The 27,082-nt window shown below is 43.3% G+C and overlaps 1 protein-coding gene across 1 annotated transcript in view; it reads right to left on the reverse strand.

Annotated features, from left to right (window-relative positions):
• Positions 1 to 27,082, reverse strand: part of clstn2b (calsyntenin 2b) — a 198,502-nt gene that overhangs the window by 74,298 nt on the left and 97,122 nt on the right. Inside the window, exon 3 of the mRNA XM_063016464.1 lies at positions 12,002 to 12,197. Within this exon, the coding sequence (XP_062872534.1) occupies positions 12,002 to 12,197 (196 nt within the window). The remainder of the gene's footprint in view (positions 1 to 12,001; positions 12,198 to 27,082) is intronic.

A 27,082-nucleotide genomic window follows, 5' to 3' on the forward strand; every position in this document is an offset into this window, starting at 1 on the left:
AAAAGTTAAAATTGATTTTCTGTAGCTGTTAGCTGTTGATGGGCGTGGTCAGAAACGCCTGATGTCGATAATTAGCCGGGGTGGTGACATGTTTCCAGCCGTACAGCGCAAAATAACAAGTAATAAACAGCTTTCATTCATACACAGTGACGTGAGGAGGATGAGGAATGGACCACGAGGATGAAAACTCGATCTGAGAGCCGGAGACTGAAATGAAGTGGAAGGCAGAAGTGGCCTGAAGGCGAGTTGGAAATGAGGCAGGATGAAGATCTGTGGAGAGCGGATAAGAAACAACGGTGTGAAAGGTCAAAGAAAAAAGAAAGAGAGAGAAATCCCACCACTGAGATTTACAGAGCAGGAAAGAAAAGATTAAAGTCAGGAGTCAGAACAGACGGGACGCAGACGAGGGGAAGGAGACGAGGGGACGGGAGAGAAATAACGACTGGACTGAGACGTCAGGTCGGGTTTTATGAGCACAGACGAGTGATGAATCAAACCAAACATACTTTTAACTCGTGGTAACTGGTCCCATCTCAGTCCTGGCAGGGGAGCTGAACTTTTACAGGGGTGAGAGATGGAGAATTGTGTCACCCTCAGTCATCCAAACTCACTTTAACTTTAGTTTCGAACCTACCGCCGGTATTTATCTGAATTTTCTCTTTATTCATCGTGGCCAATTAGTCTTCCGCTGCTGGGGACCCTGATGGTGCTTGAGGAGGGTACATTTGCCTGACACACGCTACCTCCCTCCTTCTCATCCTCTCATACTTTGGTGGATTTGCACTTGAGGTCGGTCTCATGCATGGAGAGTCACACGCTGATCTCCACGTTCCTCCACTTCTTTATAGGCGCCTCTGGCTACTAACCAGGGTCCTTACACAGCGTTAAAGTCCCCGTCTTTTCTCACCCAGCAGACTAGTGGCACACTTCGTCTGCTGCAGGCACTGCCATTCATGCCTGCTAGAAGGCGCCCAGCCGACCGGTTGCAGGGCTGAGAATCAAACTCAGAGAGATCAGAATCTTGGTGCTGGTGTGCTAGCACAAAATCCCACTGTGCAACCAGGGCGCTCTGTCTTGTCTGACTTAGACATTACCAGCTTACTTAAAAATAGCAGTAACAGTAGTAGTGGTAATAGTAATGGTAGTACATGTAGTAGTAATAGTAATTTTAGTAGTACATGTAGTAGTCACAGTAACATCAGTAGTAGTAATAATAGTAATAATAGTAGTAATAGTAATAGTAGTAATGGTAATTGTAGTACATGTTAAAGTAGTAATAGTAATAATAGTAGTAATAGTAGTAATGGTAATTGTAGTACATTTTAAAGTAGTAGTAGTAGTAATAATAGTAGTAATAATGGTAATTGTAGTACATGCGGTAGTAATAGTAATTTTAGTAGTAGCAGTTGTAATGGTAGTAATAGTAATAGTATTAATAGTAGTACATGTAGTAGTAACAGTACCATCAGTAGTAGTAGTAATAGTAGTACATGTTAAAGTAGTAGTAATAGTAATAATAGTAGCAGTAATGGTAATTGTAGTACATGCGGTAGTAACAGTAATTTTAGTAGTGGTAGTAATAGTAGTAATGATAATTGTAGTACGTTAAGGTAGTAATAGCAGTAATAGTAGTAATAGAAGTAATAAACAGTAGTAGTAATATTAATAGTAGTAGTAATGGTAATAGTAATGGTAGTACATGTAGTAGTAGTATTAGTAAGATAGTAGTGACTGAATGAACTACAAGGCTCCTGTGGGTTTTATACATGACGACATTGATCTTTTTTTGTTTGGTCTCTGTAATATTCAGCACTTTTTTCACAACTTAGACACTCGTGTGTGTAAACAGACAAAGAGACGTTTTGGAGACAAAGCGAGCATCAAACATCGCTGCAGAAACGGAGATAATTTCACGTTCGCGTCCACACACAGAGCCGATTATAAAAATAATGCCTGGATAAATTTGTTTAGCCCCTTTGGGGTACGCTCAGCCAGATGCTCCTTTATCTGTTCGGCGAGCGAGTGATCAAGGACGCGTGTACAGACGAACACGGGACGTCAGGACAGACAGGAGCAGCGTGACAGGATCGGTTCGAAAATTAAACAGCGCAGTAAGAGAACAAGAGGAAAGTTTCTAAACGGTTCCTTCTCCAACAACCAGCTGATTCCTCACATAATGAACTATTATAGAAACGTGAATCCATCACGCTCCTGATGAACCGTCCTTGTGCTGATGAGTCTGAGACGTTGTTGTTAATAGATTATTTCCCTCAGTGGTGCTAAGGGTCGGCTGGGCACCTACAGTACACAGAGAAGATAGACTATGGGTGGGTCTGTGTGAAAACCTCATGATCTCTCTACATAGTCGCATCACGTCATCCTACACTCCTGAGAAGAGGGCGTGCCTAAATTCTTAGATCCGTTAAAATGCTCCTACTGAGGCGCCTTAATTCTGACTGAATAACAAGGGAGCGTCTGATGCCTCCTCAGCGCTGAGGGCAATCCCAGCATTCAGTGCGGCACAACTTTTGGCGGACGAAGGCGGAGCAACCAACAGAGTTCCTTCAAATATTCAGATGTAAATAAGTTCTCACTGATGTATAATCTGTATAAAGGTGTAGTTATACAAGTGTCGTTATTTGTAAATTCGTGTCGTCAGGGACAGTTTAGCCGTTTTCGGTACACGGAGGGAGACGTTAGCTGGCGCGCTAGCGGGTTGTGCCGCCTCGGCCCGTCGGTTGGAACGGCCTGAGGCTAACTGTGTTAGCTTAGTAAGCTAAAACTGCGGTGACGTATAGTTAGAAGGCAGCTGATCAAAATATATATTTATATTTTTGTTTATGCATTTTCTCCCTTTTTAGGGCGTCCAATTGCCCGATTGCGTCACGCTTCTTCTCCACCAATGCCGATCCCCGCTCTGATTGAGGAGAACGAAGCTAACCCACGCCCCCTCCGACACGTGGGCAGCAGCCGTATGCATCTTATCACCTACACTTTGACGAGTGCAGTGCAGCTCAGCGTTGTGTATGGAGAGACACACCCTGAGAGCACTCTTTTCCCATCTCTGTGAAGGCGCCACCAATCAGCCAGCAGAGGTCGTAATTGCACCAGTCATGAGAGAGAGAGACCCCATACGGCTTAGTCCCACCCAAATCTGAACTACATAAATATTTTTAAAAGATGATTTCGAAGCCGGGCAGCACGGTGGTTAGGAGGGTAGCACTGTCACAGCAAGAAGGTCCTGACTTCGATCCCCAGGTGGGGAGGTCCGGGTCCTTTCTGTGCAGTTTGCATGTTCTCCTCGTGTCTGTGTGGGTTTCCTCCGGGAGCTCCAGTTTCCTCCCACAGTCCAAAAACATGCAGTCAGATTAATTGGAGACACTGAATTGCCCTATAAGTGAATGTGTGTGTGTGTGTATGTGTGTGTCTGCCCTGCAATGGACTGGCGCCCCATCCAGGGTGTTACTGTGTGCCTTGCGCCCATTGAAAAGCTGGGATAGGCTCCAGCACCCCCCAGCGACCCTGATTGGAAGCCGTTCACATGTAGAATCGGTTTCTGCTGCACTGATGTTAATAAATTGCAGCTTCTGGGTGACACGCGGTGTTTATAACATTTTCCTGTGTGACTTACTTACACACAATGACAGCAGGATTTGTAGCTCGCTCTAAACCCTCGGGCCTCTAAAGACTCATCTGACAAACTTCACATGAGCTAATAAAACACTGAAACAGCCGTTAAACGTCAACAGGTATTCCCTCGAGCAGGAGCGAACAGGGGAAGTGGACTTAAGTGGTTTGGAACACAGCCAGGAGAGAGGAGCGTATAACTGCTTGAGTGAATGACAGAGGAGGAAATTGTAGTAAAGAGGTCTCATCGCACGCCCAGGACTCGACGAGCGCCGCGTTCCCTGGTGATTATTAGAAACAGAAGGGTTTTAGATCATCACCCGGTGTTTCGATCGACACCCATCACGACGATGTCCATTATTATTGGTTACGTTTATTTATCCACTTCACGAGCGTTCCCCAAAGTGCCGTAAATAAAAGAGAAGAAACACGGACGCTCCCTCGTTATTCAGTCAGATCATCACTCAGAATTAAGGCACCTCGGTAGGAGCATTTTAAGGGAGCTAAGAGTTTAGACACGCCCTTTTCCCATGTGTGTACGATGACGTAAAATGCGTCTGTCTAGAGCCATCCCTAATCGGCCCGCATGAGGTTCGAGGCAATTAAAAATTAGATGTAAATAAATGTACATCAAACGAATTTAAATGTAAATAAAGAGATAAAATTAATATTGAGCAGAATTAAGTTCACCTTATTGGTCCGGCCCTCCACAACAGTCCCAGTTTCTTATGTGGCCCCTTGGAAAATTTAATTGCCCATTCCTGGTCTAGAGAGATCACCAGGTTTTCAGACAGACCCTGTTTATTCCATTAGGATGTTCCAACAAAACACTAAAACCTTTGGACTTTTTGGACAGTAGGGTGGCACGGTGGCTCGGTGGATAGCACTGTCACCTCACAGCAAGAAAGTTCTGGGTTCGATTCCCTGGGTTCTGTTTGGAGTCCACATGTACATGTTTGGCATTGAGCAGGCGCCTTTATCCAGTACTGTGACAGTGTACTGTCTAAGCAATTGAGAGTTAAGGGCCTTGCTCAAGGGTCCAACAGTGACAACCTGGAAGTGGTGGGGCTTGAACCAGAAACATTTTGATTACTAGACAAGTATCTTAACCACTAGGCTATAACTACCGCTCCAAAGACTTGCATTCTGGCTAATTGGAGATATTACAGTCTACCCCAGGTGTGTGTGTGTGTGTGTGTGTGTGTGTGTGACCTGTCTGTGGTGTTTCCTACATTTCGCCCAGTGAATCGGACCTTCCACGACCCTAGTACAAGTATCATCATTAGCCTCAGAGAACCCGGAGCTTCGTTTCCATCTCCTACGTCCACGCCGGTACCGAACCGAGCTGCAGCTGATTTAAAATACAGCCTAAATGATGCTATCAGACAGCATTCAATGATGATGATGATGATGATGAAGTGGGCTTGTTAGTGTAATTAGCCCATTTTAGATCACATCTGAAGGTGAGGGTGAGGTGTAGGAGGGAAACACGTCTTCAGAAAGAATCCGTCCTGATTAGTAGTGAAGAAGGCGGAGAGCAAAACTTCCTCCTGATCATGAATGTCAGACACATACGCTCGTATTTTCTGTGATCTGATCACGGCGGCGGAGACAGAACCATGCACAGCAAAGCACAGCACAGCACAGCGCAGCACAGCACAGCACAGCAGGCACTGAGACTGGAATCCAATCAGACTGGTGAGACCACCTACGGGGGTCTTTCGTGGAGGGGACGAATTCTGTACGATGTGTTTACATCAGGCGAGAACAGAAACATCCCTCCCACAGGAGGTAATGTAATGAAACGAGGAATCGCTCTTACTGTGAAACTACCTCAACAGCAGCCGCTCAGAAAGAAAACGTGCACACAGGGCGCTCAGGGGGGCAAAAACGCAAACCCACGACCCAATAGACATGGGCATAAGAAACGTATAAATCAGCCATAAAGACAAGAACAATCTGATTAAATGGTTTATATTTATTATAAATATGGATTTTCCTCCCTGTTTCACTTTTATATATTTTATTTATGCATTTTCTCCCTTTTAGGGCGTCCAATTGCCCGATTGCATCACGCTTCCTCTCCACCAATGCCGATCCCCACTCTGATTGAGGAGAACGAAGCTAACCCACGCCCCCTCCGACACGTGGGCAGCAGCCGTATGCATCTTATCACCTACACTTTGACGAGTGCAGTGCAGCTCAGCGTTGTGTACAGAGAGACACACTCTGAGAGCACTCTTTTCTCATCTCTGTGCAGACGCCATCAATCAGCCAGCAGAGGTCGTAATTGCACCAGTCTTGGGAGAGAGTCCCCATCCGGCTTAGTCCCGCCCATATCTGAGCAACAGGCCAATCGTTGTTCATGTGGCCATTCAGCCTTAGCCGGCTGGCAGAGCTGAGATTCGATACGATGTATTCGAGATCCCAGCTCTGGTTCCAGCGTGTGTTTCACTTTTAAACTTGTTACAGCTCGAGCTTCTGAGAAATTGTGAGAATCAGAATCAGCTTTTCCGAGAGTCAAAAGCGCTTATCGTTCATAAAAAAAAAAAGCTTACAAATATTTCCTTATATGTCATGTCACTACTGCGTCTTTGCTTTGTGATGGTTGTCTGCACAATGTCCTCTGTCTTGTGTCTCTCGTAGTAGACCAGCCCTACATCTCGATGCCCATCCTGTCTCTCACGGTGGGTACTGCAGTCCTTTTTATCCTGAGCGATGTAAGAGCCGTGACTCTTTCTTGGATTACTCACTTGTGCTCTGTGGGATTGAATAGACTTACTCAGCCCTGCGAGAAGTCCCAGCATGCACCTTTTCATGAAAGACCCACACCAGACGTTTATATGAAGCTGCAACTCACAGTTCTAGTTCTCCATGGGTGGACTTGTGATTGCTCTTTGTCTGGAACTTCTTCTTTGACCTTACCATTAGAGTGACCCTGTCAGGAGCACAGCTCCAGGGTGGTGATCCCAGCTGAACGTTTCCTTACAGACGTACATTAAAAATAATCCACCACGTTTGTTTCCAGTGACGTTTAAGTCTTTATTTCACCGAGCAGACACACATCACCAGAGAGGCATCAGGTCGAGCCTCACGTCTGCCAGGATGGAAGAAATGAACCCAATTGCAGGATACTGAACCATTATAGAACAGAACTGAGGCTAATGAGCCACAAAATAAAACGAGAAAAAATAATAAAATACAAAAGGGCCAAAAGTAATAAACTAAACAAACCTAAAACCTGCAGCACCGGTGGAGAGAGGACAGATGTGACAGAGAGAGAATGAGAACATGGTTGTTACCTGAATGCCAGCTACTCAATCCACCAGCACAGGTAACACAACATTCTCATTAGAAAGAGCACAAGATCAGTACCAAAACAGTGCTAAACATCATAAGATAAGCACTGAACAGCACACTATCAGCTCTAAACAGCACCTGAACAGTACTAATCAGCACAAGATTGGCACGGAACAGCACCAAAACAGTGTTAACCAGCACAAGATCAGCACTGAACAGCACCAGATCAGTACTGAAGAGCAAAATATTAGAATCAGCTCAAGATCAGCACTGAACAGCACAAGAACAGCAAAAAAAACCAGCACCTGAACAGTGCTAATCAGCACAAGATCAGTCCTGAACAGCACCAGGAAAGTGCTTAACAGCACAAGATCAGCACTGAACAGCACCAAAACTGTTCTCGATAGCACAAGATCAGCACTGAACAGCACCAAAACAGCACAAAACTTTTTTGACTTTTTGATTTATGTAACTTGCTACTGAGGCCTTAATTTCCTTCAGGATTAATAAAGTATCTGTCTGTCTGTCTGTCTGTCTGTCTATCTACAAGATCAGCACTGAACAGCACAGGATCAGTATCAGCACACGAATAGCACTGTGCTAAACAGCACAAGATCAGCACTGAACAACACAATATCAGCACTGAACAGCACCAGAACAGCGCTAAAAAGCACAAGATCAAGAACTGAACAGCAAAGGATCAGCATTGAACAGCTCTAAGTAGCGCAAATTCAACACCAAAACAGCACAAGATCAGCACTGAATGGCACAACAGCACCAGAACAGTGCTAAAAAGCACAAGATCAGCACTGAACAGCACAGGATCAGCACTGAACAGCGCTAAACAGCACCAGAACAGTGCTAAACAGCACCAGGTCAGCACTGAACAGCGTCGGATCAGCACTGAACAACACCACGATTAAAGGATTTTGTTAGCAGATCAGCACTCATTTGCGACGTGTCCTAAGAAACAACTTTGCAGTGGGGCGGAGGTGGTGTTGGGGCGCGCGGGGGGGGGGGGGGGGGGTATATCAACCCCATTTGATATTGTATTCAATAGCTGTGGTCTAATCCCATTAGCTGCAGAAGAGCGGCGCTGATGAGGTGGAGCCGGTTCTCCTGGTTCTGATCCTCAGATACTGACTGTATGTTAATGCCAGGTGTAAATGAGGCCTCCAGAGAGCTGAGCCAGCTCAGGTTATTAATAAACCTGCACGCGAGGCTTCCTAAAAATGTACGAGTGGCTCCGGCAGACGAAAATACCTCAGAAAAACAATCCTTTCATATCAGATAGTTTTATTGTGAGCAGGTTTAATTAAAACAGGTTTAATAAGCTACTGTCTGAAGTGGATTAATTAGAAATACTGCAGTAATGTGGGTCTGTGTTTGGTATCTGTGTACGTGTTATATTTTTCTGCAGCTAGACCATGTGGACGTGCTTTCATTCGAGAGGAAAGCTGTGCAAATATATCGTCCTAAATATCATCGCAAAGTCTGCAATTACACAACCAGCTACACCAACACTGATCACCTACATAACTGCACTAACCAACATCAGACCAGCACTAACCAGCACTAGAACAGTACAGATGACTTAAAAGTGTCAAACCAGCGCTAACCAGACCAGCAGGTAGTTTACTTTGGATAAAAGCATATATTAAACCCCATAAATATAACTAGTAAAATGTACTAACTAGTACCTGAATGCTATAAAACCAGCCCTTACTAACACTGGACCATCACCTCCAGATCAGCTAAACTTGCCTCTAACCAGAACTAAACCACGATATGAGAGATGCGGCAGGTCCTTTTCTTCCTGCTGCTGTTAGACAGCACATCAGACAATCATCATCGTAATAAATAAATAATAAATAATCAATAAATAATAAATAATCTCATATCTGCTCACCTGTAACTTAATTCAACACACAACACTGTGATCACTGTACCACATTACTGTGTAATACTTGAAATATTTTAAAACTATCATTTTTGTTACTTTTTATACCTTCTATATATCTTTATATTTCTATTTTTTAATATATGTATAAACATTTATCATCTCTGTACTCTTGAAGCTGCTGTAAGATTGCAAATTTCCTTCTGTTCTATCCTTATAAGGCTGTTATCGTTTATCTTATCTTATGTAATCCTATCTTTTTATCTTATCTTACCTTTTATCTTATGTTATCTTACTATATCTTATTTTTTATGTTATCTTATGTTAACTTGTCTTACCTTATCTTTGACCTTATCTTTTATCTTATATGATGTTATCTTATGTTATCATTTATTTTATGTTAACTTAAGTATCCTATCTTACCTTATCTTATGTTATCTTGTAATCTTATGTATCCTATCTTACCTTATCTTGTTTTTTATCTTGTTATCTTATGTATCCTATCTTACCTTATCTTATTTTTTATCTTAAGTTATCTTATGTATCCTATATTACCTTATCTTATTTTTTATCTTAAGTTATCTTATGTATCCTATATTACCTTATCTTATTTTTTATCTTATGTTATCTTATGTATCCTATATTACCTTATCTTATGTTATCTTATCTCTTATGGTATCTCTTATCTCATGTTGTTATCTTATCTTATTTTATCTTATCTGATCTTATCTTATTAACCAGAGCTAAAAAAAAGCACTATACCAGCGCTACCCAACATCCAAGCAGCTAAACCAGCATAAAACATCTACAGTATCACCAGACCAGCACTTTTTTGGAGTGTGCTGCAGGGATACGATTTACAAAATTCAATCATGTTGGTCTGTGAAAAAACTGGAGATATTTTCTTTGTTCTTTTGGAAGTTAAATAAAGTTTAGTGCTGAATGGCACTGTTGACGCTGGCCAACCCCCAACTTAGAGTTATTGTAGGGGGGAAGCTGGCTCATCAGTGTGAGGACAGCCTGTGTATTCTGCTATTGTTATGAAGTCTGATGGCAGTTGGTAATGAAGTAATGAAGTAAGTAATGAAGCGAACAGCGCAGTTTATATTCAAGTTTGTAAAGTCACCATTTTTATTACGTGTGTTGTTCACAGTGACCCGTGTGCTCATTTTCACTTGTTCGATAAGTGCGAGGGATCTGCAGTATTTCAGATCTGGCTTCTTTTTCCACGCCTATGTAATTCACAAGAGCTATTTCTACTCCCAAAAGTAAAAGCGCGTCGTGTTTCCTTATGTCTCGCCGACGCCAAAGTGTAACGAGAATGAATAAATCACTGATTCAGTTTTACTGCATTTTACACTGTTCCAACTTTTCTGGGAATAGAGTTATTTGTCATACCAATAAAGCTTTTTTTGAGTTTGAGTTGAGTTTGTGTTTACTTATTATATTAATGAATCAGACAGTAAAGCGCATCAGAGTCACATTGTTTATCTGTCACTGAATCACTTTTTAAAGTAAAGTTTTACATCAGTCTGCATTCTAGTCCTGAGAAACCATTCTAAACAACACGAGGCCGTCATCAAGCGCACGAGTTTCTCCGGGACCCTCTCAGGAATCTTTCACGCTTCAGCTCACATCTTTACGAGCGCTGGTGTGACTTCATTTCATCAGCCTCTGAGAACCCGGAGCATCGGTTCCATCTGATTTTAAATACAGCCTGAGTGAGCATTCAGTGATTATGATGATGATGAAGATGAAGTGGGCTTGTTAGTGTAATTAGCCCGTTTTAGATCAGATCTGAAGGTTTGGGGTGAAGTGTAGGAGGGAACCACGTCCTTAAAAAGAATTCCTCCTGATTAGTAATGAAGAGGGCGGAGAGAGAAACTTCCTCCTGTTTCATCGGCTATTAGACTCACCGAGCACTTTATTAGGTACGTCTACACTGACCAGCCATAACATTAAAACCACCTCCTTATTTCTACACTCACTGTCCAGTTTATCTGCTCCACTTACCATATAGAAGCACTTTGTAGTTTTACAATTACTGACTGTAGTCCATCCCTTTCACCCAGTTCGTCATTTGGTCAGGACCCCCACAGGACCACCACAGAGCAGGTATTATTTAGGTGGTGGATCATTCTCAGCATTGCAGTGACACTGACATGGTGGTGGTGTGTTAGTGTGTGTTGTGCTGGTATGAATAAATCAGACACAGCAGCGCTGATGGAGTTTTTAAACACCTCACTGTCACTGCTGGACTGAGAATAGTCCACCAACCAAAAACATCCAGCCAACAGCGCCCCGTGGGCAGCGTCCTGTGACCACTGATGAAGGTCTAGAAGATGACCGACTCAAACAGCAGCAATAGATGAGCGATCGTCTCTGACTTTACATCTACAAGGTGGACCAACCAGGTAGGAGCGTCTAATAGAGTGGACAGTGAGTGGACACTATTTAAAAACTCCAGCAGCGCTGCTGTGTCTGATCCACTCATACCAGCACAACACACACTAACACACCACCACCATGTCAGTGTCACTGCAGTGCTGAGAATGATCCACCACCTAAATAATACCTGCTCTGTGGTGGTCCTGTGGGGGTCCTGACCATTGAAGAACAGCATGAAAGGGGGCTAACAAAGTATGTAGAGAAACAGATGGACTACAGTCAGTAATTGTAGAACTACAAAGTGCTTCTATATGGTAAGTGGAGCTGATAAAATGGACAGTGAGTGTAGAAACAAGGAGGTGGTTTTAATGTTATGGCTGATCGTGTACACCTACATACAATATCATTCTGGTTGACTGAGTTTAAACTGATGGGTAAAAATAGCAAATTATATCCATTCAGAATAAAATCCGCAGCACAATAACATCAAGGGGTGTGAATACTTTTTATATCCACCGCACATAAATAAAAGTTACTTTATCGTCTCTCGTTTTGACAAGTTTGTTCCTCACTTAACTTTCCTGCTTCCTGTTTTTCTTCATCGTTTTTACTCTCAGCACTTCCTGTTTGAGACGAAATGCCACGGGGTGAAACTGTTCCCCAGTGTGCCATTATCCAGCCATAACTAGATCAGTGTTTAAACGCTTCTGACATATAGCTGAGGTTTATCACACACACACACACACACACACACACACACACACACACACACACACACACACGTACTTGTGCGATCTTTTGGCTCCCATGCCTCCTGGTCCCGCTCCACAGTCGTGAGCCTGGATGATGAAGGTGTACTCTCTCTGCCGCTCGCAGTCGATGGGACCTCGCGCCCGCAGCCGGCCCTCTCCGGACGTACTGTTCAGCACCACCGCCTCGAAGGGGGCGTCGGCGCCGTGCACCCCGAACGCACAAATCTCTCCTGGAGACGAAGAGACGAGGAGAAGATTAAAACGATTCACAGATTCAGTCCTGAGGTCAGTGTGGGAGGAAAGAAACACAATAAATACTGATTTACTAAGCCGGCTTCCTTTCTGTTCTCATATTTAATATTATATTTGCTATAACGATAATAAAAGAAACAATATGACGTGAATGCACAACTAGAGAAGCTTTGAATAAAGGATTTATTTATAAAACTGCTGTGATATCAGACTAATTTATCTGTTAATCCAGTTAAATGAAGCTTTGAGGTTTTATTTACTTTGAGTCTGATGCTCTTTCTCAGTTGGCTTTTGTAGTTTATTTTGTAAGGTGTAGACCAGGGATGTCCAAACTTTTAAAAATACACAAACACGCCCCGTGTTTGTGTATTTTTTAAAGTTTGGACACCCCTGGTCTACACCTTACAAAACTCTACACAGACTCTTTCATAATAAAAGAAATAAAAATATAACCGAGTACCTGAGTACTAACAATTCCAAGTCCTTTTCATTTGAGAGATTAATGATCTATCGTCCACAGTGCCACGTAAACTCAGGTTGTGCCGATTCCACTCACCAGTTTATAATCCTAATGGGAAGATTATTATACTTATTTAAATTAAACATACCCACTTCCCTCTGAACTAAGTAAAAAGGGCGGCACGGTGGCTAAGTGGGTATCACTGTCGCCTCCCAGCAAGAAGGTCCTGGGTTCGATCCCCAGGTCCGGGTCCTTTCTGTGTGGAGTTTGCATGTTCTCCCTGTGTCTGTGTGGGTTTCCTCCCACAGTCCAAAGACGTTGAAGTGAGATGAACTGGAGATACAAAATTGTCCATGACTGTGTTTGATGTAACCTTGTGAACTGATGAATCTTGTGTAATGAGTAACGACCGTTCCTGTCATGAACGGAACCAAAGTGTAAAACATGACGTTAAAATACTAATAAACAAACATAAACTCAGTAAAGCGCGCCTGAAATCTTCTGTGTTCGGCGTCTAGTTTTCATTTCTCTGGAGCCGCAGCGTTCATCCAAAAACTGGCAAACGTCAGTGTAGGTGTAACGTCGAGGGAAAGCGTTTTAGACGGGGAGCGTTTTAGATTTGTTTTATGTGAAGGCGCCACCCAGAGTTCAAACAGTTCAAGCAGCTTTTTTTAAAACCTGATTAATAGCGGCAAAAGTGGACCCTTGGGTTACGAACGGGTTTACCATACGAACATTTTGGGTTACGAACAATGTTTTTCAACTTAACAAATGAACAAATTTCGGATTACGAACTGAAATTTGCGAAACATGTGACGTCACGAACAAGTGAGACAGCGGACAGTGTTTTCTTTAAATTTTGTAAAATTCAATATTAAAATGGCCTCAAAGAAGTTGCTGAGGAAGCGTAGTGGTGATTGTATATTTGTTGTTGTATAATTACTCCTGCTAGTAGGTGTCACTGTGTATCAGACAGAGAGGACAGTGAGTGAGAGAGAAGAAGGAAATCGGCTCAGTAAAGTATTCTTTCTTTCGTGCAATTACACCTACAAAATACAACACTACTGAAATAAAGAAGGAAATAATAGAGAAATATGAGAGTTATTGTTATTTCTGGTAGATACATTTTATATAAAAAGAATGAAATGTATTATGGTGTATGGTACAGCACACGTACTGTACTGACATTTGATGTGTATTGATGTACTGTACAGTACTACTGTGTATTGTTGTTTATTATTGTTTATTACAGTAATGTCTATTCTATAATTTAAGATCAAGGAAAAATATACGTGTGTTTATAACAAAAAAGAGCGTTTAAGACATTAGAGAGGTTAGGGGTAAGGGGGGTGTTTGGGAGGTCTGGCATGCATTAATTCTGTTTACAGCCCTTCAGAACCAATTACATTCGTAAGTCAAGGGTCTACTGTATTTCTAAAATACCTCACAAGCCAAAAATGATTATGGGCAGCAAATGCCACCCCTGGTCTAGACAATAAAAGTAAATAAAGGCAGAGGGTGAAATTTTTTTTGCTTTTCTGCACATTTGATGTTTGGCACACACATTATAGATGGGCAGGTCAGGAGAATAAATGCACCATTACATGCTTTTGTTAGGCTGGAATTCCATGTATAGGGGTCGCCACAGCGGATCTGGTCCACTCACCAGATTCGGCACAGTTCTTACAAGCTTAAAGAGGAGGACAGAGACCTGGACAACACCGTAAAAGGAAGGAAATAAAAAAACAAATTCTTTTCTAATCCATATTTCCTAATTCCTTTTTACTTCTTACTGTATATCCACTATATTAGGACCAAATGTATGTACACCGCCTTTAATAAGTCTTGCCTTCGGGTGAACACTATTTGGACACTCAACTCCATAAAAATGCTCAAGGTTTTAGGATTAGACGTCCAAGAAATTCATGGTTAGGTGTCCACATACTTATTACACCATACACTGTGTACTGTAGAGGCAAGCAACAAAATAGCTGTTTCTTATTGGGATATAAAAGCTGCAAAGGGGCACTGAGACACTGAGACTGAGATATAAGGTCCTAGCCCCTCAATTGCTTAGACAGTATACTGTCATGGTACTGTAAGTCGCTTTGGATAAAAGCGTCCGCTAAATGCCGAAAATGTACAGTTTTCACACCCTTCCCGATGCACCCCCTTTTATTTTTTTATCTGGACTTGGGACCAGCACTAAGAGCAAACTGGCAAGTGCACCTCACAATGCCTAGGCTGTTTCGGCCATCACCCACCCCCCTCGGACATCAGCCAATCATGTCACAGCAATGTATCGAGTGTTTAGTCTCTATTATCAGACTAGTAATAAAATACCAGTAGGTGCACTGCTGCTGAATAAAAGCACCACAAACAATGAACGTCTATAATAATAATAATAATAATAATAATAATAATAATAAAAAAAGCGGCCATACAAACACCACAGATTTTCTCCAGCACCCAAATGAATAAGCGGGTCAAAACAGGGCCAGAGTCAAGCGCCTGCGGCTAGCCGATAATGAACACTTCAAAACAGATAACAATAAAACAGACACACGGGCAGCAGCAGGACAGCAATTACAAACGGCTTCATTTATGCTAATTCTGCTCTTCCTCTAACCCCACTTTACGCGTCCGCTTGCACTCTTGCCTCACCGCGTTCTGTTTATTTCTATTCGAGGGTTTTGCTCGGCCCGTGCGGCGGCTGGCGCTCGATACGTGGAGCGGCGACCCCCCGTGCAGCGAAATATCACGATTATGGAAATGAGGAGTGCAACTGCTGAAAAGACTTTCACACACACAGAAGCTGGAATCAAACCTGGTTTCCCGAAGCTGTGTGACACAGACACTGTATGATACTTACACTAACTGATGCCTTTTTCCAAAGTGACAGAATACAATCCAAGCAATCGTTAAGTCTGGCTTAAAGAACCAACAAGGGCAACCTGAATCTAGTCAGGTTTGAAACTGACCATCTGATTACTAGTCCAGTGATCATTACCTGCTGAGATAATGAAAACACACCAGTAAGTGGATTGGCTGCCTTAAACTGCCCTTAGGTAATGCAAATATTTCTAGAGCAGTAATAGATTGACTATATATACATTAAAAACCACCTCCTTGTTTCTACACTCACTGTCCATTTCATCAGCTCCACTTACCATATAGAAGCACTTTATAGTTCTACAATTACTGACTGTAGTCCATCTGTTTCTCTACATGCTTTGTTAGCTCCCTTTATGCTGTTCTTCAATGATCAGGACCCCCAAAGAGCAGGTATTATTTAGGTGGTGGATCATTCTCAGCACTGCAGTGACACTCACATGGTGGTGGTGTGTTAGTGTGTGTTGTGCTGGTATGAGTGGATCAGGCACAGCAGCGCTGCTGGAGTTTTTAGATACTGTGTCCATTCACTGTCCACTCTATTAGACACGCCTACCTAGTTGGTCCACCTTGTAGATGTAAAGTCAGAGACGTTCGCTCATCTATTGCTGCTGTTTGAGTCGGTCATCTTCTAGACCTTCATCAGTGGTGCATCAAACTCATTAAACGATAGATAAGTAGCCCATAAGCTCAATACGATGTGTTGGCAGAAGGGAAAACTGGGAATTCTGCACAAACACACGCAGCTTTTTGAAAGATAAGATGTGACAGAGGTTAAATTTGAGCGAGACTGAATTGACGAGCATCAAGCGACACTGGGACACTTTAATAGACCAATAAAATCACCAAACCCTCATTCCATCAAAACCCTGTGGGACTTTTTAAAGCGGTGACTAATATTCGGACCTCTAGGAAGTTTAACAGCTCACGTCTAGAAGGTCTCGTCCTCAAATAGTGTCCCCGCAAACCAGAGCCAGGAATCTAACAACCACATTTATCAACATCATCGCACCAACTCTTCCTAAAGCTAAATCGGCTGTGTGAGCGCTTGGCGATTTTCAGCTCGATGGACCGGAGTGTGTTGAAGCGGAGATTTATGAAGGCCTGAGCGCTCGCTGGCACCAGGAGTGGGTTTAGCGAGCCAGCCCGAATGAAAACGGTCAGCCGAGTGTGACGTCCTATCTGCCGGGGTTCACCGAGGGAGGAGAGGACCTAAAGCCAAATCTAAAACCGATTAAAGCGCTACGAGATGGTCCGGACGGTTCATACACAGAGTCGTCCATGCAAAACCCATAATACTGTGTGGGACTTCAGAAAGTCGGCACGGCAAAATGAGCCACGACAAGATAAGAAACTACGCCGGAACTTTTCTGTGTGTTCGTCCACTTTTTATAAACACGAGGTCTAGTGAGCAGGAAGCCGGATTTCCAAGCCAGCCACACTATGTGGACAAAAGTATTGGGACACACCTTCTAACTTTTGAATTTATGTGTTTACGCCAGGGTGGCAGGGTGGCACGGTGGCTCGGTGGGTAGCACTGTCACCTCACAGCAAGAAGGTCCTGGGTTCGATCCCCAGGCGGGGCGGTCCGGGTCCTTTCTGTGTGGAGTTTGCCATATAGGTAAATGGGTGTGTTTATGTGTCTGCCCTGCCCGTCCAGGGTGTTACTGTGTGCCTTGCGCCCATTGAAAAGCTGGGATAGGCTCCAGCTTCTCCAGAGTCTAAAACGCTTCTGGTTCAAAATAAAGCTTAATGTGGTTTAATGTAGTAAAAGAAGGAGACAGGAGCACTAAACTTCTCTTCATTATTACTGCTCATAAGTTCCTCCACTAATCACATTCCTCACTCGCTGTTTTACTACAATGTCACATTAGGTTTTTTGTCAATTCTCAAGTGAATGCGCCGGTACTGAACTGAATACTGTATTCCAAGATCAAGCATCTCCACGACTAAGAAGGAAACAATAAAGAAGTAAGGCTAAAGAGGAAATGCGCAGGTTTTATTGTATTTTTTATTGATTTGAACTGTTTTCAATTGTATTTCAGTGTTTTTCTATATTATATTTGTCTTATTTTTAGTGTATAAGTGTCAAAAACAACCTCATTATTTTACATTTGATTAAAATATTAATATTAACAGGTTTCTCAAACATCCTTGAAACTTAACGTCTTTTAAACTCCTAGAACGAAGTGACATCGAGTTTCAAGGTACCGCTGTGTAATTTGGATTTACTGAATCATTATCAAGTTGCTGTATGTGTATTTTTGTGTTTTTTGGGGGGTAACTTATTGACAATAATAATAATAATAATAATAATAATAATAATAATAATAATAATAAAAATAGGATGCCAGAGAAAGCCCAAAAATCTCAAGACTCTAATAAAATGCATGTGCTTGTAAATGATGGTAAACCTTCGACTACCTCAAATACTGCAGGTACTTTGTTTTTACTAATTTTTGTATGTAATTCTCATATAAATCTAAAAAAAATGATAAAGGAAAAGAAAATAAATAAAACCATTTAAATCAGAATCAGTTAATACAGAGCCTTTATATGTTTTCTTTCATCATCCGTGTAATGTGTGCAGTAATAGAGACAAACAAAAGGGGGGCAATAACTTTTTCATCTCAGTGTAGCTGTAATATTCTCTGCATGAATGCTGCGCTGCATAGAAAACTCACAAATAAATTACAGCAAATTCATAAACATGTCCGACCAATCAGAATCGAGCGTTCGACAGGACGGTGGTACGAGCAGATTCTCTAAATCAGACGTACGCAGAGACGCTAATTACGTGCCAAATACAATCAGCAGCCGCGGTCCGCCCGCTTCAAACCAGAAGAGACGAATGAGGACATAATTTAAATGGATTCTCTTTCTTCTGCTCTCTCGTGCGAGTCACTTCATATTTGTATCACGCATTAGCTCGTCGCGTATAATATCCTAGCCCGAGCGGCTCCGGAGGCTAATCTAATCACGCGGAATCATCGCTGCATGTGTGAATTGCTCATTATAAAGATTCATTATTATTTTTCTGTTCATTTTTAGTCATCGGCAGAGCTTGAAATTAACAACGGCTAATGCGTTTGCTTCTCTCAGCTTGACCGGGCTCTCAATAGTCGATCACACAGCTTAATATCGGAAATAAAAAAATGGAAATAAAACATTTCTATACATTTAGCTCGACTTTCTCAACTTGTTGAAGCTTAGCTTAGCAATATGCTAATGTTCAGCCTGATTGGAAGACAGGATCGACACTGACAAACCAGATAACACTAAATAAAATGAATAAAATATTATAAAACTAAAAGAATAAGCAGGTCGGGCTTTGCTAGACCACATATTTAACGTTCCAGTGCCAGGTATGGTGTACGTTTTAATTCCGTCTTAACTTTGGTTATTAAGGGTTTCAAGTTTGCCGCTCACCAGTTCAAATCTTAACGGATTGGCTAACATTCGCCGGGTGGGAGGACCAAAGTGATTCCGTATTGCCGCTGCCACTGCGCCCTCTGCTGGTTGGTTGATGGCATCTACTCAGAGACAAGGGCTCTTCGTATGCGATACTGATCCCAGTGTGAACTCGACTCCTGCAGGTGAAAAGAAGCGGTTGGCACTACATATGTGTCAGAGGCCAAGCTAGGAGTCTGCAGGAGTGGATTGAGATGTAACCGGGGTCAATGGATATGACTACATTGGAAGAAAAAGGGAAAAAAACACAAAAATAGAAAATAGGGTTTGAACTTTGTCCTGATATTTTTTTGGGGGGGGGTTTATCCCAGTGTTTTTTTAAACGAGTCTTGATTTTTGGTAGTGTATAATTTTAAAATTTGCCTTGATGTTGGGTGTAATGGGTTTTAATTTTTCCTGGGTCTTGATCTTAGTTTGGATCATGTATTAATTTTCTCAGATGTTATGGGTTTTGGTTTGTCCCTATTTGGGCAGTATAAAACTGGGTCTTGTCCTGATTTTGGGTGGTACAGTTTTAACATGGTATGGGTCTTGTGCTTGGGTGCTTGTTGTTTTGATACTGTATTAATTTTTTTTCACATGACTCTTGATCTTGGGTGACATGGGTTTGAAGTTTGTCCTGATCTTGAGTGGTATGGATCTTGATCTTGGGTGTGTCTGGGTTTGGATCATGTATTAATTTTGGCTGGGATGAGTCGTAATCTTTGATGGTCTAAGATCTAACCCTAATCCTAGATTTTGGGTGGTACAAGATTGGGTCTTGATTCTGGATGGTATGTATTTTGACTTTGTCCTGATCTTGGGTGGAAAGAGACTGGGACTTGACTAGATTTTTGGGGTGGTTTTATGGTTTTAACATGGTCTTGTGCTTGAGTGGTATGAGTTTGGATCAGTCTTGATCTTAGGTGGCCTGGTCTTTGAGTTTGTCCTGATCTTGGGTGCTATGAGATTGGGTCATGTCTTGATTTTGGGTGGTATAGTTTCAACATGGTATAAGTCTTGTACTTGGGTGCTAGCTATGCTGATCTTGTATTCGTGTTTTTTTAAATGAGTCTTGATCTTGGGTGACGTTGATTTAAATTTAGCCTTGATCTTGGGTGGCAATAATCTTGGGTGGTATGGATCTTAAATGGTATGGATCTTGATTTAGGGTGTAATGAGTATGGATCATGTATTTAATTTGGCTGGCAAGGCTCTTGATCTTAGATGGCGGTACAAGATTGGGTCTTGTCTTACTCCTTGGTGGTCTGAGTTTTGAGTTTGTCCTGATCCTGGGTGGTGTGTGATTGGGTCCTGTTTTGATTTTAGGTGGTATGGTTTTAACATAATATGGGTCTTGTGCTTGGGTGCTCAAGGTTTTGATCTTGTATTTCTTGGGTGGTATGGATCTTAATTTAGGGTGTAATGGGTTTTGCTCATGTATTAATTTGGCTGGCAAGGCTCTTGATTTCAATGATATGTGTTTTGGTTTTGTCCTGATCTTGGGTGGTACGAGATTGGGTCTTGTCTTGATTTTAGGTGGTATGGTTTTAACATGGTCTGTGTTTTGCACTCAGTGTTTTAATCTTGTATTCATTTTTTTTTTTACATGACTCTTGATCTTGGGGAGCGTACATTTTTATTTTGCCTTGATTTCGGGTGGCATAGGTCTTCTGTGTTTTGGGTGTTGTCTTGATTTTGGATGGTATAGTTTTAGCATGGTATGGGTCTTGTGCTTGGGTGCAAGGTGTAGGTTTTAATTTTGCCTTGATCTTAAGTGGCACAGGTTTTGATCTTGGGTGGTATGGATCTTCATTTAGGGTGTAATGGTTTTGCTCATGTATTAATTTTGGCTGGCATGGGTCTTGATCTTAGCTGGTACGGGTTTTGAGTTTGTCCTGATTTTGGGTGGTATGGTTTTAACATGCTATGGGTATATACTTGGGTGCTCGGAGTTTTGATCTTGCATTTGTGTTTTTTGAGTCTTGATCTTGATTTTGCCTTGATGTGGGTGTCATGGGTTTTGATCTTTTCCTAACCTTGGGTGATTCGGTTCTTGGTCTTGCTTGATGTATTCTTACGCTGTAACGACCCTGTTTTGTAACTCAGCTTTAAAAACATCAAAATTAAGAAAGCCTGCCACGGTGGGTGCTGAACCAAAAGCTCAGCTCGTCAGAGTCTGAGTAAGTAAGTGAGGATGTTTTTTTTTCAGTTGGTGAAGTCTGAAGGGCGAGAGCGAGTTTCAGACTTCATTATCGACGGCATTCTCTTTTCCTTCGTCGCTCTGCTCTCTCTCGTACGCAGCTGGAGGCCTCGAGATAGACGAGCTTATACGCCGAACTGTAATGAAATGCGAAGGAGTTAAAGTGCTTATGGAATTAGTCAAGTAAGAAGAAAAAAAGGAATTACGCTCGTCGCAGGCCGTTCAGAAGCGGGATAACAATTAACACCAGATAATAAGCCGGCAGCTATTTCAGCCCGTGTCTGTTCTCTTCTAATTAAAACGACACCCTTCCGAGCGTATAAAACGTATGGCTCTTCGAAGCCTGAATGCGATCGGTTTTATCTCCGCTCCTCTCACTTGTCTTTTTTGTTTCCTCTCTTGCTCTTTTCACTCTGCTCCTCTGATGAGGAAGGAGAGGCCAAGCGACCGGGGGATTCAGAGCCGACGCCGCTAAAGCAATTACATCCAGCAATCGATAGCGGCTCATTCAGGGCCCGCTGTAGAACAGCCTGCAGTTTTGTAGCCATTACCCCCGCACACTGGCTTGTTTAGTGCTGATTGTGTTTAGGTGTCCATGTCTAACGGTAGACCACGACCGTGTACCCACTGCGCCTCAGGTAGTGTTCAAACACACGATACGGCTGAGGCAGAGCGCACAAGGAAGCGGATATGATTTCACACGCGATAAGCTTAAACGACTTTTGGAACGGTTAGAGGAAAAATGGGAATTAGTTTTTGGTTCTTGCATTATGAGCGTATTTGTTGGACTGGGAGAAAATTACTTTTAGAGGGGCGAACAAGAGGTGATCCTGGACGAGCCCCCAATGTATTTATCACTGGACGGTAGCCTACACTTACACTTACCTACCTACACTACCTAGACTTGCGCTTAAGGTATTCTTTTTATCTCAATCTAGTCATATCCAGTTCCCCAAATGTACATCCTTTACTGCTACACACCTTGACCCTGACTGAAACCCTACACACATTCCCTCCGACACTTGTGCAGATGCCAACCGCTTCTTTTCACCTGTATGAGGCGGGTTCAGGTTCAATGTAGTCATATCAAATTCCCCAGGTCTGTTTTCTCTACTGCTACTGACCTTGACCCTGACCGAGGAGGGCCGTGACTAACACATTCCTTCCGACACTGGTGCAGTTGCCAACCGCTTCTTTTCACCTGCATGAGGCGGGTTCAGGTTCAATCTAGTCATATCCAATTCCCCAGGTGTATATCCTCTACTGCTACAGACCTCGACCCTGACCGAGGAGGGCCGTGACTGACACATTCCCTCTGACACTTGTGCAGTTGCCAACCGCTTCTTTTCACCTGCGTGAGGCGGGTTCGGGTTCACACAGGGAGAGTCATGCACTGATCTCCGTTATTCATGTTTCTGTGCAGGCGCCATCAACCAATCAGCAGAGATTGTAATTGAGCAGCATTAAGGAATTCCTTTAAGCCGGCCAATAGCAGAGCTGAGATTCGAACCTGAAAGCTTGAAATGTCGGCACTGGTGGGCTAGAGTGTTTTACTGCTATTTGTCCTACAGCAAACCTGCTAGACTAAAGATCAACCACTTCGTCCTGGTCAGGGTTGTGGCAGGCCGGAATACCCTAGACAGAGTCCCAATCCATCGCAGGGCCTGTGATGTCTGTGTGGACACCTGGCCGGCCATAAGCACAACAGCCTCCGTAATAAACCACGCCGCCACCCTGGCACCAGACTGAAGAGATGAATCTTTATTATGTTCCCCACATGTGCACTTTAGCTCTGCACATTTATCACTCTACATTAACGCTCGCTGCAGGCTGCACTTTTAAACCATGTGCTTCAAATTTAATTTTGGAATCAAATTTTCTTTTATTTCCTGTCAGACTGGCATCATGCCGGCACCGGCGAGAGATGGACGGATATAAGACGGAACTGTCTGGTCAGCCACAGACTCGGGACACAGCGGTTGAGAATGATAAACTTTAATACGTGTTAAAATAGCAGGATATCAAAAGTATTAGAAAAATGATGCGCAGCGATAAAATACGGTAGCACTCGTCTTAACTCGCATAACTGCTGCAGTTACGACCTCTACTGGCTAATCAATAGCACTGCATAGAGGCGGGGAATAATGGAGATCAGTGCGTGACTCTCCGTGCGCAATATGGATCTCCATAAGAACCACGTTTTGCAGGTGAAAAGAAGTGGCCGGTACTGCTGGAATGTCCGACAAGCTTATGGTCAGGCGTCCAAATACTTTTGGCCATATAGAGCACATCCAAGTGCACAAACACTGTGTCTGCACTTACTTTCACTCTTTCATGACTGTGGGCTTCACACACTCAGTCAACGTCTACTGGGGATGCTTATAGTTTTACACACACACACAGTGAGAGAAAAAATACTCACGCACCCTTTAAACCACACTTCAAAACCCACACTGAACCCCCCACCACACACACACACACACACAGGGACACAAAGACACCCACACCCACACCCACACACTCAGTCAACATCTACAGGGCTTGCTTATACACAGACACAGACACACACACAAACACACACACAAACACACACACAGAAAAAAAACACACACATACACTTTAAACCACACTTCAAAACCCACACTGAGCCCCCACCACACACACACACACAAAAACACAAGCACACAAAGACACACTGAAAACCACAATGGAAAATAAAACAATCACACACACACACACACACACACACACAAACACACACAGAAAAAAACGCTCTCACACACTTTAAAACACACTTCAAAACCCACACTGAACTCCCTGCTACACACTCACACACACACACACATACACACACACAGACACATAGACAAAGACACAGAACTACAATGGAAAACAAAACAATCACACACACACACACAGAAAAAAACGCTCACACACACTTTAAAACACACTTCAAAACCCACACTGAACTCCCTGCTACACACTCACACACACACACACATACACACACACAGACACATAGACAAAGACACAGAACTACAATGGAAAACAAAACAATCACACACACACACACACACACACAAAACAATCAGTTACAAGCACACAATGAAAAACATACAGACACACACACTTAAAACACACTCACTCACTCACACACCGTTTCTGCAGACCTCATTAAGAAGCTGGAGTTGTTTCACCACGCCAATCGATAGACAAATTCTAATTCAGTTCCTGATTAACAACAGAGTGCGAGTTAAAACACACACAAACACACTTATACCCGCTGTACCAGCCACTCACACTGGCATCGGGCATCGATTTTAGCTCCATAATGAATGAAACTCTGAGAAACACTATAAGCGATACATCAGCTCGGTTTCAGGAGTGTGTGGACGAGAGGATACAGTGAGCGGACCTGTAATAAATCTCCTCGTCTCATCTCAACAAGATCAGACCAGTTTATCCTGGTCAGGGTCGCGGTGGGTCTGATTCACTGGTTGAAAGGCAGGAAACACCCGGACAGGTCGCCAGTCCATCACAGGGCAAACACACACACACACACACACACACACACACACACACACTTATACTTTTAACCTGACTGCATGTCTCTGGATTTGTTGGAGGAAACCGGAGCACATGAAGGAAACCCACACAAACACAGGGAGAACATGCAAAATCCACAAAGAAAGGACTCTGGCTGACCGGCTGGGGAATCGAACCCAAGCCCTTCTTGCTGTGAGGCGACAAAAAATGATGTCCCATTAAAAATGATTTTTCAGTTTATGAATAGGTATGGACGGGAGCTTTATTACTTACTTTAATGACATAATATGTATAATATATAATATGTAAGCAATTGTAGGTTAAGGGCCTTGCTCAGGGGCCCAACAGTGGCAGCTTGGCAGTAGTAAGGCATGAGCTATAACCTTTCGATCACTAGTCCAGTACCTTGACCACTAAGCTTCCACCGGCTATTAGTTTTCACTTTTGGCCATTAACTGTACACATACATACACTATATGGTCTAAAGTATTTGGACTCCTGAGCACTCACTTTCTTAACCGCTATCCGAGCTTTTTAATGGGCGCAAGGCACACAGTAACACCCTGGACAGGGTGCCAGTCCATCGCAGGGCAGACACACACACACACACACACACATTCACCTATAGGGCAATTCAGTGTCTCCAATTAACCTGACTGCACGTCTTTGGACTGTGGGAGGAAACCGAAGCACCCGGAGGAAACCCACACAGACACGGGGAGAACATGCAAACTCCGCACAGAAAGGACCTGGACCGGTCCGCCTGGGGATCGAACCCAGGACCTTCTTGCTGTGAGGCGACAGTGCTACCCACCGAGCCACCGTGCCGCCCTGTGCCCATTCAGTCAAAAGAAAAGAGGATTTGAATGGCTGGGCACTGATTGGTCTCAGTTGATGTTCCGGTTCATTCCAAAGTTTCTTTAAACCGAGCTTTTCTTCGTCTTTATAGAGAGAGGGTCCTTCCCTAAACTGTTGCTGCAAAGTTGAAAGCATATAATTCCATCGATCGACTTCTGTGTTGACGACTCTGGGTAACAGTCCTGACAGGCGACAAATGAAATGTGAAAACGTGCCTGACACACACACACACACACACACACACGCACACACACACACACACACGCACACACGCACACACACACGCACACACGCACACACACACACACACACGCACACGCACGCCCTAGAATCCTAATGAATCAGTCACATTCACCATTAAAATTCTAATGTGACTTTATGTGATTTGGTTACAGTTCTGCGGGATGTAATTATCTGTCTCATTTAATCAGACGATCTTTAACCGGCTCTCGCCGCTCGTCTTCGCCGCTCGTCCTCGCCGCTCATCCTCGCCGCCGCACAGGTGATTCAGCCGCATCGACAGATCGACCGGGAATGGAAAGCGAGCCGCCATGTCTAATTAACTTTAGACAAACCGAAGGGATCGGGACGGCACCGGAGACGAGAGGAGGCTGTGAATCCTGGACCCGCTCTATTCCTGTCTCAATCCTGACCGAAATCTGAGGTCAGCGCGAGTCCACGCCAAGCCGTTTAGTCCCTCCGGCCTATCCGCTCTCACTTCACTACTATGTTTCCCTCTCCTCACCCCTCTCGCTAAGTGTCAGCGGCTGAGAGCCGGTCCTGCACGTGGCACATGGCCGGCGGGCCCTCAAATGCCACGCAAATAAAAGCACTTTGGGGAATCAATAAAAGAGAGAAAAAAGGTGGAATAAAAAGCAGTACTTCAGAGCGCTTAGATCTCATCAGAATAACCTCTCAGTCCAGCCTGTTTGAGTGCCGCGTTTAGCGAGAGCGGCGGAAAAGCACTCTAAACGCTAGCGCTAATGCCGTTTTGATTGCCCATTCACCTCGCGTTCACGACGCGCTGCTTTCTTTACCCCGCGTCGCCCAATTTGCACGACGTCGGGCACCACCAGGCGTCTTTACACATTAAATTATTTTTTATATATTTTATTCACCTTCAGTTTCCATCTACGTTTTACATCCTGTATCAAACAACAGGCAACAATCAGGCAGGTTATGGCTAACACGTGCTTCCTTCAGGAACTGTTGAGCTGCTGATGTGATGTCAAGCGTTTGGCGTCTATTTCCACTCGCATAAACTCACAGGTACCCAGGATTGAGCTTCCATCTAAATTCCTTCCAACTGTTATTAAATATTTACTATTTTAAATCTAAAAATGGGATTTATTGTGTTTGTTCTGTCCATTACTGTCACACAAATAATCCTCAATATGGCAAAAGTATGTGGACACCTGACCGAAAGCTGGTTGGCCATCCTCCTTCAAAATCAC

Source organism: Trichomycterus rosablanca, chromosome 20, assembly GCF_030014385.1.
Source record: "Trichomycterus rosablanca isolate fTriRos1 chromosome 20, fTriRos1.hap1, whole genome shotgun sequence".
NCBI lineage: Eukaryota > Metazoa > Chordata > Actinopteri > Siluriformes > Trichomycteridae > Trichomycterus > Trichomycterus rosablanca.